Genomic DNA, 19,730 nt, shown 5'->3' on the forward strand with positions numbered 1-19,730 from the left:
TGATAGGCATGTGGCATCTTACTGCTTAGGTGTGAATTGCCTGCTACATGCAGGCATGTGACACTCTTTCTGTGCTTAAGTTTGGCTCATGGTGCCACAGTTAATAGTGCCTTATACTGTCTTTTATGAAACCAATGGAGGGTGGCATGTTTCTTGTCATGGTCGTTACTGGATTATGTCTACGGCAGCACAAAGGCTTCTGCTAACACTGTCAAATTATTGCTGTCCTATGCCTTCACTGCCCTCTATTCACCTTTGTTGGCATTTCATGTCTTTGGTGTGAAATTTGAGAACTAGTAGTCTCCTAGGAGAACTATGGAGTCTCAATCTTCAGTCAGGAACAGCAGTGTTTGCCGTGCAGTTAAAGACAAAAACAATGATGTGTGGTTTCTTGCTAATGTCGTTGTACACAGTGTGTGGTCTGGCATTTCTCAGTTATGTGCCATGAAGGACGAATTAGGCAATACCATAAACAGAGTACTGTTTTATTCTACTTTTTGGTTTTTTGTAATTTCTTGTTTGGCTTGACTCCTGGCTTTTCTTTCGTGCTTTTATAAAGACTGAAACATATTTATTGAGGTCATTGTTGTTTTTAGTAGTTCTCACTAAGGTGAGATTAGGGGAACTGAAAAGCATGCAGATGCAGAAGAGTTGTCAGGCGATAAAGCTCATGCTTTCCCTGTATGCAGTAAGCTAAACATTGTCGTTTGTCGGCAGTGGGAAAGTTTCTGCACGCAGCCACGTGTTGACAGCAGTGGAACTTGCATATTTCTGTGAACGCCCTGTGAAAGAAATGTCTGACTGTGCCTCCTGTGGTAGCCTCTTCTGGAAGGCTTATCCCGTTTGTTGGCGTCCCGTGCAGGGTCGCTGTAACCGGGAGAAGCCACCCTGCAAGTACTTCCACCCACCACAGCACCTGAAAGACCAGCTGCTGATTAACGGCCGCAACCACCTGGCCCTGAAAAACGCACTGCTGCAGCAGATGCCACTGCAGGCCATGCTTCCTGGACAGCTTCCCACTGCGGCCGTGGTAAGTCCCTACTGGTACCTGGGACACATGCAGAGGCAGCAGCAACTGCACCAACAGCAGCAGCAGCAGCAACAACAGCAGCAGCAGCAGCAAAGCTACGCGCTCTTCAACAGCTCCCTCGCTTCGGCCAAGGTAACAAGTGCTGTGTGTACCCTTACTGCTCTCGAGGAAACTGCTTTCATCTGAGATGGTCGGTCCTCTTGACCAATGGTGGCCTTCTGCGCCAACTGACGTCACGGTATTGGCATGAATAGATTGGCCGCATAGAATCATTAGAGCATGCCTTCTGAGGCCATTTGGAAATATGATGGCCACCATGTGGTCGCTGACCATCAAGCTTGAAGCATTTTCCTTGTCTTCCTGCTTTTGGCTCTGTTCTCCCTACAAAGGCACTGCGGTGCTACTGGCGCTCAATGATCGTTGGCATGGCTTCCTCCTCTCTGTGTAGGAATTTGCTTTCTGCTCTGCCGTCACAGCAACAAGCCACATTTTCCGGCAGCTCAAAAAAAAAAAAATAAAAGCTATGCATGAGCCTTTTTTATATTTTGCTTGTTTGTTTGAATGGCTTAGTTCTCTGAAACTAACCATGAGCATTCTTATCGCAGAATGCTGTCTTGTCATGTGTGCTGCAGAGTTCTCAGGATAGGCTGCTGCCAGCAATGTGTTCTGTGCACCTCTGGCTTGTTTAACTGGTCTCTGAGCTCGTGTGAAACTTGTTTCAAGCAGTTCCGGAATATTCAAGCTCTTTTACCGCTCACAGATGAAAGTGAGCTTACTCGTCCATTGGATATGAAAGCTGCGTACTGTGTAGTGTGGCTTGCGTGTGCAGGTCGCCACTCTGCTTAGCAGGGCTCAATTCCTGCACTGAGGAGGAACATAGCAGCTCTCACCCTTGTCTCTGTTTCTGCCCTGCCCTTCTGCTGAGCACCTTTTCCCTCCTTTTTTTAACGTGTGCATGGACTGTGTGAAGTGTTGATGTTTGACAGCATGTGCAGTGTACAAACATGAGGCAGCATGCTCAGTGCAGGCTGTCAGAGCTGTGCCATCAAGTTTTCTGCGCCCTGCCAAGGCCAGCCGAAATTGCACCTAAAGGGCAGCTCAGGAGGGTTTTTGACAGTCAAACATTTTCGTAAAACTTTTGCGGTGGGCTATCAAATATCTGACGGTTTGTGCATTATTTCAGCACAAATGGATTTTAAACTTCCTCGTTTTGACCTCAGTTGGGGTGATTTCAGTGGGAAACCCAGCATATATGGCATTGCAGGCTCTCCATTCATTGACATTTGCCCTATGCTTGCTGAGCAGTAAAATACCAAGCAAAATACCAAGTTTGTTTTCAGTCATTTTAAACATTTCACGAATGGAATTGTTGCACACAATTGTCGCTTTAGCCATTTGTCATGCAGACAGAAATTTTACTGATTCTCCTCATGACACCTACTGTGAGTCAAATGAAGCACTGCCATCAACTGTACAGCCCAATTTCTCGTTAACTGCTGTTTTGAAATTGTTTTGATGTTTTGAATGATGGTTTATTACGGCTTTGAGATGAGGTCCAAGAAATATAAGGTCATCTACATAGGACATCCAAAAATCCCCCAGAGCGTTGCCCTTTAATAAGTAAGAGAGATTTTGACATGTGGCTTTTGAATTTTGCAATTTGGCATACTGCCATTGTGACACGCTTCACATTACAAAGCATTATTTGAAGCTTCTAGACAGCTATTCAAAATCTTTGAAAGGGTGCACTATTGCATTGCCCATAGCTGCCATTGTAATGAAGTTCACTGTTTGCAGTGAAATGGGAAGTGAGCACATTTGTCGCTTTTGGTTCCAGAAGTCTTTCCTTGCCCAGCAGCCTTGTAGCTCACACATGCCTTTCTCCTCTTGAAAATTCTGTCACCTTAAAGAAACTTGTGCCACATCGTGGTTCTCTAGGGGAATGGAAACCAGCGCATAGTGATCATTTATTGATCAGCAGCAAATTATTACTCTGCAAAGGATATACAGTCTCTTGGCAAAGATGTTTTCACAGCATTGTAGAGCAATGAGGAAATGCTTCCGGATTTTGCATGCAGCAGCATCTGTGTCTTGTTCTGGCAGTGGTGTTGATGCAGATGTGGTCAAGAAACATCTTCCCTCTTGTGCATAGCACTGTGGAATGTTCCATGCGAGGCCTGAGGCACTAGGTCTCCCAGTCCTGAGCTCAGCTGAAGCTAGCGGCGGCCAGTGGAAGGACGCGCTTGTAGCATTGACCACTGTCCCTTTGTGCAGCCTGACTAGTCACACTTCTTTCCAAAGGAAAAACCTCTTGTACAGCACAAGTGTGCTGGTGAATTTTATTGAGGTGAATCATTTACATGTTCAGTGGGACAAGTTCTTAAGAGTTGCCTTTAGCAGTGTGCGTTCAGTACAGGAGAAGGTTTTTCCTTGAGCACTGGTGGGATTCATCTGCTCTCCTTTAGCCCTGCCTGTCATGGCTGAACTAGCGGATATATATATATATTTTTTTTTTCATGAAAAATTTTGCAGATGGCCGGGAATTTCTCGTTTTCTTTCCAAGTTTTTCTGAAAAGTGGAATGAATCCTTCCTAGCCGTCTCTCCTGTGTGTTCTTTCTCAGTTTCCTCTTAGTTTGCGTCGATTCTATACTCCATGGCTATATCAGCTGCTGTACTACCACTCTCTCTCTGTTAAAAATGCCAAGTTAGATTGCTGGCGTGTGTTGATCCTGAAAGTGCAAGCTGATTTGCTGTTACGTATTCCTCGTATACGGGTCATGCCAAAAATTGAGTGCAGAGCACTTTCACATTCCGCATGAGCATCCGTGCACAGATAAATGTGTGCGTACCCTTGCTTGTAAAGAGAAAGGATGATACTGTGGCTATAGAATGGGAGTAATCATGTTCTTTAAGACCAGGGCTAGAAGTGGCAAGTGAGCTCACCTGCTTCTTATCTATTAATGGATGACTTCAGATAAGATCATTCTCAGAGTGGCTGGTCAACATCTTTTGTCAAATAGTTTTGTCTTTGTCTGATGAATGGGAGTAACAGATTGGCAATTATATTGGATCATAAGAAATATTATTTATTACACAGAGGCAACCTACACACTTATATATACTGCCATTTTTCAATTTATTGTGAGGACATGCCTGGCAATTTTTAGAATAAATTTATGAATGCCATGGAGTGTGGCCAGTTAATATTGTCGCTTTCTAAAATTTATCACTCTTTCTAAAGGTAGTCAGACTTAGCGCACAAAAAGTTTTTCTCTTGAGAACTGCAGAACTTCTGAAAACTCTGTATAGCTTTCTTTTGCAGCCATGTGGCTGTGCTTTGGTGTATGCTAATGAGTAATTACTTCTTTAATTGAACTCTACTCCACATTGGAGGTTGCCCGAAAATACATTGCACCAACGGAGTATTTTTGCTGACATTGGAGGTGTTTATCTGAGGGAGGAAATATATAGTAGGTGGGAATGTTATACACTACACTTGAAGCAGCCTTATATGTTAAACAATGTAGAATTCACTGATACATTTTTTGTGGGCAAGCTTTAAGTAAACACAGAACAACAAAAGCTTTATGGCAATTAAAAAAATTAACAAAACGTGTACAAGTGTGAAACATGAATAAATGTTAGCCGTGCTGTGACTGCAAAGAAAGACGCCAGTGGAGGAAGAAGTATGCAAATTGATGGTGTCAATCAGCCACCCTTCGCACGATCTGAAATCACCCTTAGCGACCCTTCAACCATGGGGCTGGAATCTATTTTGTTAGTTATTAGTAATATTGATGCCTGGCTCCTTAAAAAAGTCTTTTAGTTTTGCTAAAAACCCTCTGCTGTGATGCGCAGCAGCTCTGTATGATGACTGTATATCTGGCAATTAGTGATTGTGTAAGCATGGATGTACCGTCGCATGGAATCCATTGCTCTACTTAGTCTCGTGTTTCATGCATGCTCTACCTTATTGTAATGGAACCTCATATTTCAGTGTCTCTGGTTAACATGCTTGTCTCTTTGCTTAGTTGCACAAGAAGTATACTGACATGAGCTATATTTACGAACAGCTGAACAAATCTCACTAACTTAGTTATGGTGTAGAAACAACTTCGGAAAGAATGTGCTCATACATTGGAAGTCAAAAGTTAATAGGACGTAGTAGTAGTAAAAAACTAAACTGTATGTATATTCTTGCATATAAGTCGACCTCCTATTTTTTTTGTATACAGAAACCACCATCTGAAATTGGGGGGGTCGACCCATACGTGGAAACAACCTGTTTGCAGAGTCTAAGGTGGTGTCGGCTGAACTGTTGGCAATGCACACATCGTGTCAGTGCCCATTCTTAGCAGGATGCATGGAACTCCATGTGCAAGAAAATATCATTGATTTGTGTCCAAATCTTTATCACTAATGAAAATTCAAATTGCGTGCTATTTGCCTAGCTCGCTTGTGCTGGTGACCTCTTTCTGGGATGCGCGGTAAAATGGCACGAGAGCAAACTTGTGGTAATCTCCACAGCATGCATTGCCCCAAAATTTGAAACTACAGGACTGTTGGCAGTTCAGTTTGGTGCTAGTTAGCAAGGCGGCATGCACGTGAGTAGGGCAGTATGGGCCACCGCTTTATAGGCTTTGACCTTTTTCCCCCCTTCAACCGTTGGCTTTGAGTAGCATGCGTGCTGCAATGCCATCTCATGGGAAACTACTCAACAAAGAGTGCGCGGTGGCGCTGTTGTGGGCTTGCAAGTTTAGTGGGAGGGGGGGGGGGGGGGGGGGGGGAGAGTCGTCTTGTATTCAGAGTCGATTTATGTGCAACAATATTTAGTAATTTCATCAGTCTTCACATGTATCCTGATTCTGAGCACAGTTTGGATCAGTACATATTGAACTCTGCGCCCTAAATGCAGAAAAGGTAAATTTCCTCTCCAAACCCTCGTTGCATAAACTTTTAATATTGGCTGTCATGCTCTTGTGGTCCCGTTGGGCTTAGCTTGGAGGGTACTGAAGCAGTTTCCAAGAGCAGGTACTCCAATTTCTCAGCCAGTCTCAGTGGGAGGGCTTTATTCGTGGTTGAATGGAAGCGCACTGTGGCTTTCCTAGGGGCTCCTCGTATTCCACCTGGAGGCCCCAAAGCTTGCCAGGAGGCCTCCAAAGTGCAATCACCCACTCCCCCTTTGTTAGCATGGGTTAAGAGTGGATAGCACATGTGAGGAAGCAACTTGTTGCGGGCCAACAGAGTCTCTGCTAAGCCAGGTAGATTGTTGGCGCCCAACCGGTTCATGCACCACCTGTTGTTGGGGCCCATGGGTGGCCACGTTAGGCAGATCAGTTCCAGCAGTGCAAAAATCCTGATCGGCAGTTTTGGGTTTGTCTTTCTGCTCTGAGGAATAGGCAATGTGTTTCTCTTGTGGCCTTCTTTTCATGACAGAGAGGGGCTTACCTGAAAACATAGGAAACAGAGCTGTGCCATTTCTGTGCAGAGGTGTGGCCAAGCCGGATGGATTTTCCACAGCTGTATGCTGGCGCACTCTGTGTCCTCTCACCTGTCTTTCAGTAAAGTTTCTTTGATGCAAACCATGTGTTGCAGTTACTTTCAAAGGGACACTAAAGGGAGATAGCAAACTATGCAAGACGTTATGCTAGGCAGTTACATTTAGCCTCGTTAACGCTACCAGCATTTTTTTTCTGCATGAAAAGATGGCTGCATTGCCGAGGAAATCTGAAATCAACTTCCCAGTATCCTCCCACATTCAAGGCCCCTGAGCCGAGAAAGGTTATTCATTTTTGTGGTGTGCATTTGGAGGGGCTCTCCGGCCAATCAGATGTGCTACTTCCAAGCATGAATGCCGTTTGAGATCTTGTGGGTCTGAACTTGCTGCGTACGATAGCTACACACATGCTGTGTGCACAGTATGCAAAGTGAAAGACTGAGCGCTCATGTTTGCGTGTCATCTTTCTGTCTGTCATGTTGTGTGCGCTATTTTAGTTATGAGGCTGTGCGCATTCTCGGCTATGCTTGCTGTGCGGCTTTGCCCATGTTTCAGTGGTGCTTGCCCATTGACGGCGAGATAGCGTTGCATGAGAAAGTGATGAATGGATCATGGCCTGCGAAGGATTCACGTCACCAGGTGCAGTTGCAGGAATCTGTGAGGGGTGGGCCCACATGTACTTCACTTTTAAGGCTTATCAAAGCTCTGTTTTCAGTAAAAATGGCATATTTGCTATCATGCAACGCCATTCCATCAGTCTAGCTTGGCTTAGTATTCCCCTTTAGTGTCCCTCATATGGCACCTGTTGTACCACTTGATATTTGCTGAGCGAGTGCATTCCATTAGTTTCACCATGAACAGAGAGCCACTGTCAGGTTTATTTCAGCACTGAGTGAGTTATTTGCCTTCTGAACAGCCATGGAAAATGCCAGCATTCAGCTAAAATATGTTTTCTTGTTCCGGTACAGTGCATCTTTGTGCAACCAGCTTTCAGTTCATCATGGCAGTTTTCTGATTAGTCCACATTCACCTCGAGGCTGATAGGCTTAGGGTCGAGAGCAAGTGATTTCAGGAGAGAAACATGCTTCCTTTTGCTGCTTTTTGTGCGAAGTTTAATTCCTCGAGGAGCATGCTATGTACGCTTGGTAAGCCTGCGGTTTCCACTAATGCACTGCGTAACACAAGCCTGCATGGTCGAGTGCATGAGTCTTCCTTGTCAAGTCTGTGCTGGCCTTGAGCAGTCTTGCTCGTGCAGGATCTGCCCCCTTCCAGCAAGGACAAAGGTAGGCACATTTTTCGTGGCACTAGTGTGCTTTCACACAAGGCCCAGCCAAGTTCGTTTTTGGAGTACTTGACTTTTGTGTACCATGAAAGCCAAATGCAGGCTTCGATACACCTGGACTGTTGCACATTATCCTGTCAGCACTTCTCAAGCCACTGTAACTGAAAGTTCAGCCACTGCAATAGGTGGCTACTTGGCTGCTTTGTCTGAGGTGCAGCTCTGTGGGGAAACGAGAGTAGAATTAGCGGCATTCTAACGACTGATTTTTTTGCAAATTCGGCTAGAGTCACAGTTTAAGAATATTTCGCCGCACTAAATTTTGCGAAACAAGTGGCAGGCCCTTAGTGCTCCCATCTTTCCCGTAGGTGTGCAAGCTTTCAAACGCGGCAGAGGCAGGAACATGGCTCTGCGCCATGTCGTGCCCCAGTTTCGCAGCCCCGACCATGGAAGTAAGTGATCAGCTGACAGAAAGCACACTGATGGCTGTTCTTTCCGCAAAAGGGCATTTTCGGAAGTCATTCAAATGCGTGCCGAATTCGCAGGTTCTGCCAGGGCCTAAACATCTTTTTTTCTTTTTTTTTTGTAAACTCTCCATGCTCAAAGCAAAATTTTGCTTACAAACACCATCTAAACCACTGGTGGCTTTTGTGCTTTTTGCTGGGTTCCAAACATTTCCTGGAGAGGGGCTCGACATGACAGAAAACAAACAAAAAATGTACTGAAAATTGGCCTGCAAGTAAGAAAGATTGCTTTTTAAACACTTCCCTTTGTGCACCCACTGGCTGAGTCGGCCATGACGACCCAAGGGGACGAGAAATAATAGTGCATGCTGTTTTGTAAGCGAATGCGTCCACAGGAGGTCCATCTCTAGTTGTAGACAAGAACAATGCACCAGTCTCAGATAAATCCTTTTGCAGAATTGTTTTGGTTCACCTTCAGCATGAAAAACGCAGCAGTTAGGTCATTTACAGTAATCTGAGATTCTCAGTGGAGGAAAAAAGATAGTTGCATCAAAAGAGCGCCCCACATCTGTGTCATTGTGGTTGTATTGAGGCTGGACCACAAGGGGGCCCTGGTTGTAGTGGAGAGGTGGTGCATGAGCCGTACCAGTGTGTGTGTGTGTTGTCTGTGGTCAGGGCAGGCTGATTGAGGTCACAAAAGGCAGATAGGCAGTGTCCTGTACGGGTTGTTGTCCTGGGGAGCTTGCTTGTGCTGTGGAGGGGCAGGACGGAGGCATCTCTCTTATGTGTGGGGCTTTCATGGCACTGCTGGCAGATTAGCTGTCAGCAGGAGGACGATGCCAGGCAGTTCCCCTCAGAAAGTGCCACTGGCAGCTGGCCAGTCAATTCCCCCTGGAGGTGGCTGCAAAATTTCACTTAATTTGTGCAAGCTATTGCATCATTGTCAAGTACCATACCTCAGACACATTTAGCACTTGCTGGCAGACCTTCTGTATAGTGTGAACATTTTGCAAGGTCAGCATTAGCAGGCTAGGTATGTATGTTGTTTTTGGGAAGCTGTGCTAGAGTCTGCACACTAATGATTCACTTCCTTTTATCTGTGGGAACTGAAGCACAGCCACCATCTTTCACTTTTTCATTATACATCTTTTTAAATGCATTATAACTCATCATTGCTTAATATAAAGCATTTAACAGTGAATCATAACACACCTCTCTGTAGCCTTACTTTAACATAATGTACCGCACAAACTTGTGTAAGGGCCACATTTTTGAAATGAGATTTTGAGATTTGGATCCTCGCACGAAAGCAGCATTTTTACACTGACTGCAGTAGAGTTCAGGTGCCACAAGGTTGGGTGTACCTCATTGTGTCTTTTGCAGAGTGGGCGAAACATTAAGATGGTGTTTTTATCCCTTCTTTTGAGAACACATGGCACATAAGAGGAGTTAGTTGTACTGAGGCATTGTGACGTAGTGCTGAAGCCTCTGTGTAATACGAATAGTAGCAGTACTAGGTGTAGTCTGAATGGATCGACATAGTGTCGGCATGGTTGTGCCGCATTTCACAGGTAGCTGACATAATCCAGCAGCACCATGCAGAATGTGCCATGTAAGGTGAATTACACACACACAAAACATTGTTGCTCTTTGCCGAATTTTTCGAAAATAGTGGTGGCCAAAATGGGAGTAACCCCTGCGTTTGGGCCAGTGTTCTCCGTAGTGATAGTTATTAGGAACAGCACATCTCCCAACTTTAAATGACACCTGTGCGAAGTCCAGCTGTCCTCTCCTAACTTCAAGTTAAACCTGTGCAAAGTCCAGTAGTTTTTTAACACTAATATTTTTATTTAAGGGTTGAAGGGCAAACGCTTGGAACATCGGAACAGATATGAAAGGGAGATCTTATTCCTGGGAAGCATAAATATTGGGACTTGCTTTCAAGGTCTTATGGTTCATTTCTCAGTTTTCAGAGCTGTTAACCTGTGTCAGGTTCCCCAGTTGTGTATGGGTAATAATGTTTTGCCAGGTTGTTGCTGCCATTAGTTCAGTGCTTTTCCTGAAGTGAGCTAGATTTTTTGACTGTGCCAAGATTCTGAAGTGCTGATGGTGCTCGTACCCAAACTTGTTTCAGAATCAGTATATTCAAGAGCTGGTGATAAGACAAAATTAAAAATTTATAAAGCATATGCGAATGAGGTACAACAGTGTCATGTCATGCTGCAGTTATGCTTGTGTGGCTTGTAAATTAGAACTATCACATTTGAAAAGGTGAAAAGGGTTTCTCACAGTGTTCCTTGCATTAAACAAGTGGAGGCTTGCATATCAGGCTGAATATTTGGGCTGTGCAATGAATGCATTATGATCAACTTTGAATGTCTACTACTGGCTTTAAAACTATTCCCATCTTGCTGCAACTGCTAGTCCCCAACCGAGAAGTGCCTGTAGTAGTTACTGTCTGAAATGAGGCAGATGGGAGTCTCAGATTAAATGGCTTAGGGAGGAAATGCTTCATTAGGCTTTTATTTGTCCATGCTTCTTGTTTGACACTGCACATGGTAATTTTTTTGCTTTGTTTACGGCAATTTTGTATGAGAGTGTATCAAAGTTTTTTGTAGTGTGTATTGCAGAGTACCACAGAGCAGCATAATTCGGGTGCATGTACAGAGGGCAGCTGGTATAAAGCTGGCAGGATTTCTTTTGTTTAAGGGGGTCATGACATGGTTGTTCGAGACAGTCCAGGATACAGCACTGGAGCATGTTATTCTATTTCTAAGGTGCTTTGGATGTGCTATTTACTCCAGAATCAGCGACTAAAATTGAGACCCTGAAGCTCCTCTATTCAACAGCAGTCGCCTTTTTGGAATGTTCACACACCGCTTCAGGATGATGCCTGCCACTGGCTACAATAAGCTGCTCACACACTGCACTAATGCTCTCATCTGGAAGTGGGGCCTTGGCTAAAATTCACGGAATCTCCTGACGACTACTACTTAAAATGGCTCGCAGCTTCTCATGCTGCGGAGCTGCATTCCATTTGCACTCCACATTCAACTTGTGCATGGCCACAGACTGTTCACACCTGTGTGCCTCGCACTACTGTTGCTAATGGACTGCACTCTAGGCTAGTTTGCTGCAGCACAAATGCTTGGCGTTGTGGCAAGAGCACGTCCTGCATGTAAATGCCAGGACAATATCAGTTTGGTTTCACTGCTTCGGTTGCACTGCTTGATGGCTTTTCACAGAGCATGCATACAGCAACAAGGGCATTGATAGCCTTCACTGCTTCTTTCGGGCTGTGAGTGTGACTCAAGGTTAGAATTTGATTTTAGGTATTGACTTCATGGTGTGAGGACCAACAGCGTGGCAGTTTCTACAAATACTACCCTCGTTCTCAGCAGTGCACATTGGTAAGGGAGGCATGGTATGAGTTGCTTCGCACGCAAGGGGCACTTGGCTTTTGAAGAAGGACCGCTCTCATAATGCATGGATGATACAAATAGACGATTCTGTGACACTGAATTTTGCCACCAGTTCCTGCTTCCGTGTCCATGAAAATGTTGCCTAATTCTGTAACAAGTGGGTGCTGGAACTTGCACATTGTGTTGGAGGTTTACTAGCAGTTGTGTGTCAACAGCACAGCACAGTTCCTCCTAGGTGCTTTTATGCAGCAGGTAAAACAAAGCACACATATTTTACTATGCCAGTGGTTACAGTGGAAGGACAGTTCATTTCAAATGTTCCACATCAAATGAATTGAAGCTTTGAGGAATGGCATTAGTATTGCATCTGGTTAATCAGATCCAGCAAAAAATCAATGCTTGGAAAACAAGTGTCATGGCCCCTTTAAACTCATGTGCCCAGTTCTACAGTGCAGGCTGAAATCACATTGCCTTGGAATTCTGAGGGGTACATGGAACTGATTGCGTGTCTTTTTTTTTTGTTTCTTCAGGCTACCAACCCCTACATGCCAGCACTGACAACAATGGCAACGGCGTCTTCATTTGGACACTATTTGACACCTAGTCCTGTCCTGCCCGGCATGATGACTGCGGACACTGTGACAGCTCCTCTGAGCGTTGTACCCGCTTCACTTGTTTCCCCGCAAAAAGTGGCGCGCACTGACAGACTGGAGGTGAGGAGTTCCCTGGTCTCTTCCAGGAGGGTGCCATCCTTTGCCTTCTCCTCTACTCACAAAATGAGTAGAGAAGTTTAGACAAAAAAAAATAATGTTAACTTTAGAGCTAATGCTCACAGGAGGAAATATATGACAGTTCCAGTTTTTTTTTCAGGCCAATGCATTGACTGTGCATGAAAGAAGGTAACAACTCAATAACTGCAAATGTAAAATGCAATTTAGCATTAGCCTAATACAAAAATACCAGCAAAGAATGCTATGTTTCAGTTCTGTTCATGGCAGCCTGATACATTGCGTTCATTGGGAAAGTTTTTCATGTCTTGCATTGGTGTAGTCCACTTCTTTTTTAATCCGCAAGATAAAAAGGCTATGGAAGTGTACTGTCGGCCTTGCATTACTTCCAGGACAGCCGAGAGTCTCAGATAAGAGGAACAGTGTTCCGCTTAATGTCGCTGTTCAAGGATGGGACAAAGGAAGAGGCGGAAGAGTGCAGTGGCACAAGGGTGGGACAGAGCAGAGGTGGACAAGTGGGGCCTCGCAGCAGTGGAAGAGCGTCGTGTCTTGATTGTCCCCCTGTGCTGTGTCCCGTTTCCTTGTGCAATTGCAGCATTCAGTGTCTGGCTTTCCAGCAGTGTTAGTAAAGCGGTTCTGCCCATGAAAGACCACGTTTCAGTAAATGCTTTCCAGTAAGTAGCAGTGGACAGCTTGAGGCCACAAGGTGCCATGGTTGCAGTAAAATACTGACAAAGCAGCTGGTCCTTCTGAGGTTTCTGGTTGGGCTCACACAGGGTGAGTTCATTCTCTGCCCTGTTAGGTCCTTACCCTGTGACCTCAGCAAGGTACTGTTGGTGACTTGCAAAAAAGGATGAGCCGGCTGAGGTTAGTGAATAAGACCACCTCATGTCGACTGCCTCGTACTTGTGCTTTGGTCCACTATGGACAATGAGGAAAGTTGTGCATGGCTTTCTTGCACGCTCCTGCTGCCACTGCTTTTGCTTTTCTGCAGCAGAGCTGTAGCGAGCTCTTCCTGCCAAGAGCTTTGTTGTAGTGCTTCAGGAGGAGCCTCTTTGGGAAACATATTTCGGGCATCAGCCATCAGGAAAGCAGTAAAGCTATTGCTTTTTGTTGACCTTTGGCCTTCCAGAGGGGACAGGCGTTTGATGTGGCAGGAGAGTTGAGTGGTGGCTGTTTGTGGTGGGGCAGGTGTGCCGGGAGTTCCAGCGCGGCACGTGCAAGCGGCCCGAGACGGAGTGCCGCTTTGCGCACCCGCCCGAGCACGTGGCGGTGGACAGCGGGGACGGGGCGGTCACCGTGTGCATGGACTTCGTCAAGGGCCGCTGCTCTCGGGACCAGTGCCGCTACTTCCACCCTCCCCCGCACCTGCAGGCGCAGCTCAAGGCCACGCAGAGCCGGGCTGGCGCTGCTGCTGCTGCTGCCGCCGCTGCTATGGTAGGCACCGCCGCCTCCTCTGGCACAGCCCTCTCCTCCTTTCTCCCGGCTTGCGTGCCCTCTCTCTCTCTCGTGTGTATCAAAAAGAGCGCTCTGTGGGCCACGTAAAGCGTCATTCGTGCGTCCAGGGCATGGACGTTGATGCCACTTTTTCTCTGGGTGGTTGTGGGGACCTTTCCGTTAGGCACCTTGCTTTGTTTGGCCTGCTGCCCAGCCTGCTGTCAGGGCCAGGTTGCTGCTTATGCCGTCTGCACACTGCACGGCTGCCCTTGCATTGGCAGAGGAGCTTGCTTGCGTGGCTTGTAGGCGAGTCTCCGCTGTGGTGCACTCCACATGTCTCTCAGCAGCAGTGAAGCAGGCGCTGTCAGTGACGACCTCCACAGCAGAACTAGGAGGGGCAGGCTATATTTGAAGGCTAGTGGTGGAACGGGCTTCTTCTCAAAGCAAGTTGCAGGTTAAATGTCGTGAATCAGTTGCTGATTTCGATGGCAGATTTTCGGGATGCCAAATAAATGTATGAGGGACTCAAAGGGTGAGAGAGGCCCGCTCAGCCAGGATTCCTTAGATAGTGAACAAGGCCCGCATGCTGGGAGCTGAAACGTCCTTCTTTACACAGCTGGTTGGCGTCCATGCCTTTCCTGTGCCAGGTGTAAAGTGGTGCATGAAGAGAAGTGCTTAGTTTGCTAGGTATGAACTGTGAAATGAGCCAAGACAGTTAATTTATTCATGTCAGCCTGTTTCCGTTGAATGTTTGTGCCTTGTTGATCTAAAAGATTGGCTCTGTGTCAAAGTAAGATGCACTTGTTGAACTTAGCTGCTACACCTGTCATAGTGCGCAGAAGTTTTACTTTGGCAGGTTTTGTTCCAGGCAGTGAAAAAGGTACGCTGGTGTGTTATGGAAAGGACTTGCTCATGTAGTCTTTGGAAAAGAGGGGTGAGCAGTGTGTACTGTGACCAAGATGTGTGTTTACGGCTTTCTTTGCAAGTGAGAGGTGCCAGGCACAGGTTTTTTCGCTTGGCTGCTGTCTGTGGTTGTGCATGTGTACTGTTGGACCATGTGCACGCACTGCAGAGTGCTGTGGGGGGGGCCTTGCCCTCCCGGCAGTGCCCTGTGCTTGGCGGGCCCTAAGCAAAGCAACCCTGTTTGTCACACCAGGCGACAGAGGGAGGAAGCACCGATGTCGGATTACAAATGTACACTCAGGTATTTGAGCCCTTTTTTTCCCTGGCATGCCCATTGTGTGGGGGTCCCTATTTGCAAATGCATTCAGTGCTAAGGGGGGGCCACCAGAGTGTGCAACACAATCGAATGGGCAACTAGAGTGGTGGATTTTCTGCCGCTGTTGTTATTGCTAGTGTGTTGAACGACGACAGTACGGGAAGGCAGCATACATGGATATATTTAAAGAATAAATTGCCGCCTACTTCAAAGAGTGCTATATTTTTACTGTGCTGTGCAGAGCTGCAGCTATGTCTTGAAATCTAGCTGCCAGTTTAGGTATAGCTTGTACTGGAAAAACATGCGGGAAGGTCTTCCCATTTCATTGTTGCCTAGCACTGCTGCTTTCCTCAGTGTAAGGTAACTAACAGTGCAAGCACATTAGCACATTCTGTGCCATTAACTTTTTTCCTAGTTTAACAGTAGTTTCACTGCATGCACAGAATCTCCTTTGCTTTTACTTGTGCTTGTGCTCGTGATCTGCTGCTTTCTTCTTTTTTTGAGCTTAGGGGGCATGTAAGGCAAGTTTTCTGATGATTTCCATGCTTGCTGGAGGCATAAGCCGGATGGCAGGAAATTTATTGCAATTGAGAACAAGTCTGGATTTATATGCCACCTCTGGTCACTAGGGTATGTCATGTTCATGTGTGGAGCTGTGGTTGCTTTCGGGCAGCTCGGCTGCCGCGGAGTGTTTCCCATTACCTTGAGATTGCCACTTTGCCTTGTGGAAGAGGACGGAGCAAGGAGGAACACACAATGGAAGCAAAGCTGTAGGTGGTTGGGCTTCACTGTTGCGGCGTCACTTTCACAGCCATCACAATTTTGCCGTCTTATTTCTTGTGAAAGTGGAATCTTTCAGTTGTTAATGGGCAAGATTATTCTCAGTAGCTGACAGGCCTGCTGTCACCCTACCCTGTGGGCACAAGCTCACCAAGCAGTGCTCTTGGCAACAGAGACGTGACACGTGCCGATACAGAGAGCATGTCTTGACGTTATAAACAATAACACTGGCTAGCAGTAGGCAGCAAGTTGTTTTGATGGACTACTCAAGAGACTGTAGGACGTCTACTCGTGCCAGTGATGCTTTTGGTCCTCCAGCTAAGGCCAAAAACTAGTTTTTCATGAGTCTGAACTAGGTCATGGACAATGCGCCCTCTCTTGATAACTGTTGAAACTGATGGAGGGCCAGTGCAAGCCAGTTATGTGAGGAAGCCAGGCTTTGTGACCCCATGAACTGTGGTGTAGTTGAAAATCACCAAAACTGTGTCCAGCTCAGACTAGCCATGAGGAGCATTGGCAGGCTGCATGCTTTCTGTTGGAGGGCAGTCTCGTCGTCTTGTCTGTTGCATTTGCACTTCTGATTCTGCACCTTGGCTTCATGTCATTTGACTGCTGTAACTGCTGAATGCTTCGTGAGGATGAAGCTGTATTTTACTGGCATGGTTGTGTCAGTTGCTGTTCTAAATCCCAACCAGCCTTGGCTGATATTCCATTCCCCCCCATTTCAGCAGTATGGCAATTACAGCTCAGTTTTGATATCACGAAGTTATTTGGGAATCATAATAATAGTCTGGGGCAAAGGTTATTTTCGAGTATGTTGTGTGGAATCTGAGGTCAAAACCTTGTTTTGTGTATTGTGAATGCTGAGAGCACAGGAACACAAGATGGGTTTCATTTAAAGTCATCTTGCTAGCTTCTACTTACAACACCCTGTGATATTAGCCGTTATATTTTGGCTCGTTTGGGAGCAGAGCATTCTTAGTAAAGGATAAAAATGTTGGATTGTGTAGCGCATGTTGCAAAACTAGTTTTATGGAATCCACACGAATGCAGATTTGGCAACTGTACATGAAGAGGCTCTAAAATGTACACTGTTACCCCTCCCCGAGGAATCAAAAGGTCACATGAAAGGACATTATCCGACAATTGCACCTGGCATTGGGGTAAATTTATTGAAGACATGCTGACATGTGATGGCGCCCTCCTCACTATGGTGCGGATTGATCAGCCTGCGGGTCTGTTTGGTCTTTGTGGCTGTTCCATAAAATCAGACAGTTATGAAAAGACTGAGTGCAGCCACAGTCACAGCATTGCAGACTAAGAAGTATTGATGCTACATTCTGCAATGAATCACTTTTAGTAAGTGGTAACATGAGGATGTTCCAATTTGGCAGTAGTAAATACAGGGCTACTGTGCGCACTGGCTATTGTGTGCAGTCTTTATGGGCAGGCTTGATTCCTGGAGGCATGAGATTTAGGTGCCATGGTGAAATGTTAGTGTTGCTGCTTGTGAGGCACTTCGGTAATTCCAGGGAATTCTTTTTAAACTAAATAAGAAATGTTGCCGGGCCTCGTTACAATGAGCCTTTGATTAGTCTTACTGCTGATTTCTAGCTGAGGTGAAGCAGGCAGTATGGGTGCTAGCAGAGAAACGTTACTCTTTGTGGCGACCACCGAAACTTTCTTTAGCAACAAACTAGACGAGCCGAAACAGTCATGGGAGGGGCTAGAGTGGCAGGCCGAGAGCATGTAATTGCGTCACTGCCCATTTAACGCATCCAGCAAGCACTGTCTCCTAACTGTGAGCATCTTGAGCTGTTAACGTGGTCAGCTTCTCGCAGGCAAGGGCTCTCTGTTTGCTTTGGTCGCCCACTTTGGTTAGGCTCATGCTTGCTTCTTTTTTCCTCCTTGTTCCGTCCTAATGGCTGATGAGATTCTGTGTTACTGGAGACTAAGGCTACCACTGTGGCTGGCCTGCGCTCTCTGCTGGCACAGGCTGGCCACACATAGCAGTGATGCTGTTCCTTGGTGTCGTACCGTATCTATGCAGATGTGATGCCAACTTCCGGGCTGAGTGGAGAGCTTGCTCTCTTCCCCTGTGGGGGCGAGGATGTGGAGGAGGTTGCATTAGATGTGCATAAATGCGGTACCTGCATGCCGTGTCCCTGGGCTGGCGGTGCAACCTCAGCTCTGCCGGGCGTGTACAGACACAAGAATGCTGTTTTTGGCCGACCTTTTTAATGATTGCTCTCTTTGTTTCTTTTTTTTTACTCCTTCCTTCCTCATTTTTGGTTCCTTTTCGACGCATTGCTGCTTGCTGCCATGCGCTGTGCCTACCCGCCATCCAAAAACAAAACCGTCTGCCTCTGCATACTAATTTAGCCGGGCCTGGGAGATCCTTCCGCGAGCAAGAAGCGCCCCCGAGAGACTGCAGATGAAGTTGTCCTGGTACTCTCCCCCTTAGAGCTTCTGCATGCTTCTCTCTTGGCCTCTCCTCTCTGGAGGGCAGAGGGCTGGTTTTGTGATGTGTGGACCAAAGAGGGCGACAGGCACCGGGGGAGGAGGAGGGGCCGGTGTGCATGGGCCGTTTGCACGTGCCGGGCTCCCTGCTTGCGCCGCCAGCGTGTGGCGCCCGTTCCCCACGGGTTGTGCACGCAGAGAGGCTCTTGCACTGGCGGCTTGGGGTTGTGTGTGATTAACCCGTGGCACCACTTGCATTGTGTGTCCATGTGCTGCATTGGCTGCTCTCATCATCTGCTCGTCTCCTCCCCACCAGCACACTCTGTGGCGAGGCGCACACGCTCTCTCTCCCCCCGGTAATGCGGCGTCATGTGCTTGGCTTGGTTCTCTCGAGAACTGTGCTGCAGGGGTGGTCGCCCAGAAGAAGATAGGCTGTCGTGCTCGCTTCACTCGAGAGGGGGGCAGGCTCTGTGGCAACCTCAAACCGTGAGCAGCCTGTGTAATCTGCCAAGGCATGCCCTCTTGGAAACGTAGTTCTCGCACATGCCTAGAGCAGCTTTTGAGTCAGACAGATGGTTCCGACCAAGGTAGTCGCTTCTCTGCCGCCCCAAGGAGAGTGCCTTTTCAAAATTGCGCGTTGCTGTTGTGTGCCCTCTGTCGCCCTCTTTGGTTTTGAGTTCAAGTGCGCTTGAGTGATCTGCTTGGTGAGCACCACTCGAGCAGTGGCATGCTTCTCCTGCCGCCCCCTCTGGAGCCCCCTTTCCATACCCCGAGGGGCACGCAAAGGGGGTGGCGGAGGCATGTGCTCTCTTGTGCTCGAAGGGCAGGTCACAGTGTGCTGGGTGAGAATGGCGCTATTGTTGTGGGGGTGCTGTGCACGCAGGTTTGGCCCTTTTGCAGACTGGCCTCATTCCTTGTGAACCAGCGCGAGCTTTTCTCTTTTTGTTCTTGTTTCAGTATGTTGGCTGAACTGATCATTCAGTGCTGCTTGCATTGTTTACTTTTGGTAATGGCCACCACTTTGTTAAGAATGGCATGGCGTTTTATTCTAAACAGCGTCACAAGGTGCTATCCCAACCTTAATAAATGAGTAGCTGATCCCTTTGGGAGATGCCACTGCTGGCAGTGCACACTGATTACTCTCAGGTTTCCACCAATAAGCTGAGGGGGAGCATTCAGGCCCTTGTTTACCAACTGCGGCAGTTATTTGCCACATATGCATGTTTATCTTTAGTGTTTGCCATCTATTCAACCATAGAGTTTCTTACTATTACCTAGAGGGAAAGCTGGCAGCCCGTCTATGGGAGTTTGCATGGCGACCCCTCGAGACCACTTCAGCCACCATGGGCGCTCAAAGCATCATGGGGCGGTGAGCTACTTGTTGCGGAACTGCAACTTTTGGCCAAAAAATAA

At 46.9% G+C, this 19,730-nt stretch overlaps 1 protein-coding gene across 2 annotated transcripts in view; it reads left to right on the forward strand.

Annotated features, from left to right (window-relative positions):
* Positions 1-19,730, forward strand: part of LOC149341192 (uncharacterized) — a 64,635-nt gene that overhangs the window by 31,543 nt on the left and 13,362 nt on the right. Inside the window, exons 2-8 of one of the 2 annotated variants that reach the window (XM_089543119.1) lie at positions 863-1,162; positions 8,176-8,259; positions 12,224-12,406; positions 13,613-13,858; positions 14,043-14,164; positions 15,015-15,062; positions 18,240-18,305. In XM_089543119.1, coding sequence (XP_089399245.1) covers positions 983-1,162; positions 8,176-8,259; positions 12,224-12,406; positions 13,613-13,858; positions 14,043-14,164; positions 15,015-15,062; positions 18,240-18,305 — 929 coding nt within the window. In that variant the 5' untranslated portion in view covers positions 863-982. The remainder of the gene's footprint in view (positions 1-862; positions 1,163-8,175; positions 8,260-12,223; positions 12,407-13,612; positions 13,859-14,042; positions 14,165-15,014; positions 15,063-18,239; positions 18,306-19,730) is intronic. The other variant, XM_089543120.1, reaches the window with a different exon arrangement.

This window comes from Amblyomma mixtum, chromosome 5 (genome assembly GCF_055824585.1).
Source record: "Amblyomma mixtum isolate Tamu chromosome 5, ASM5582458v1, whole genome shotgun sequence".
Classification (NCBI taxonomy): domain Eukaryota; kingdom Metazoa; phylum Arthropoda; class Arachnida; order Ixodida; family Ixodidae; genus Amblyomma; species Amblyomma mixtum.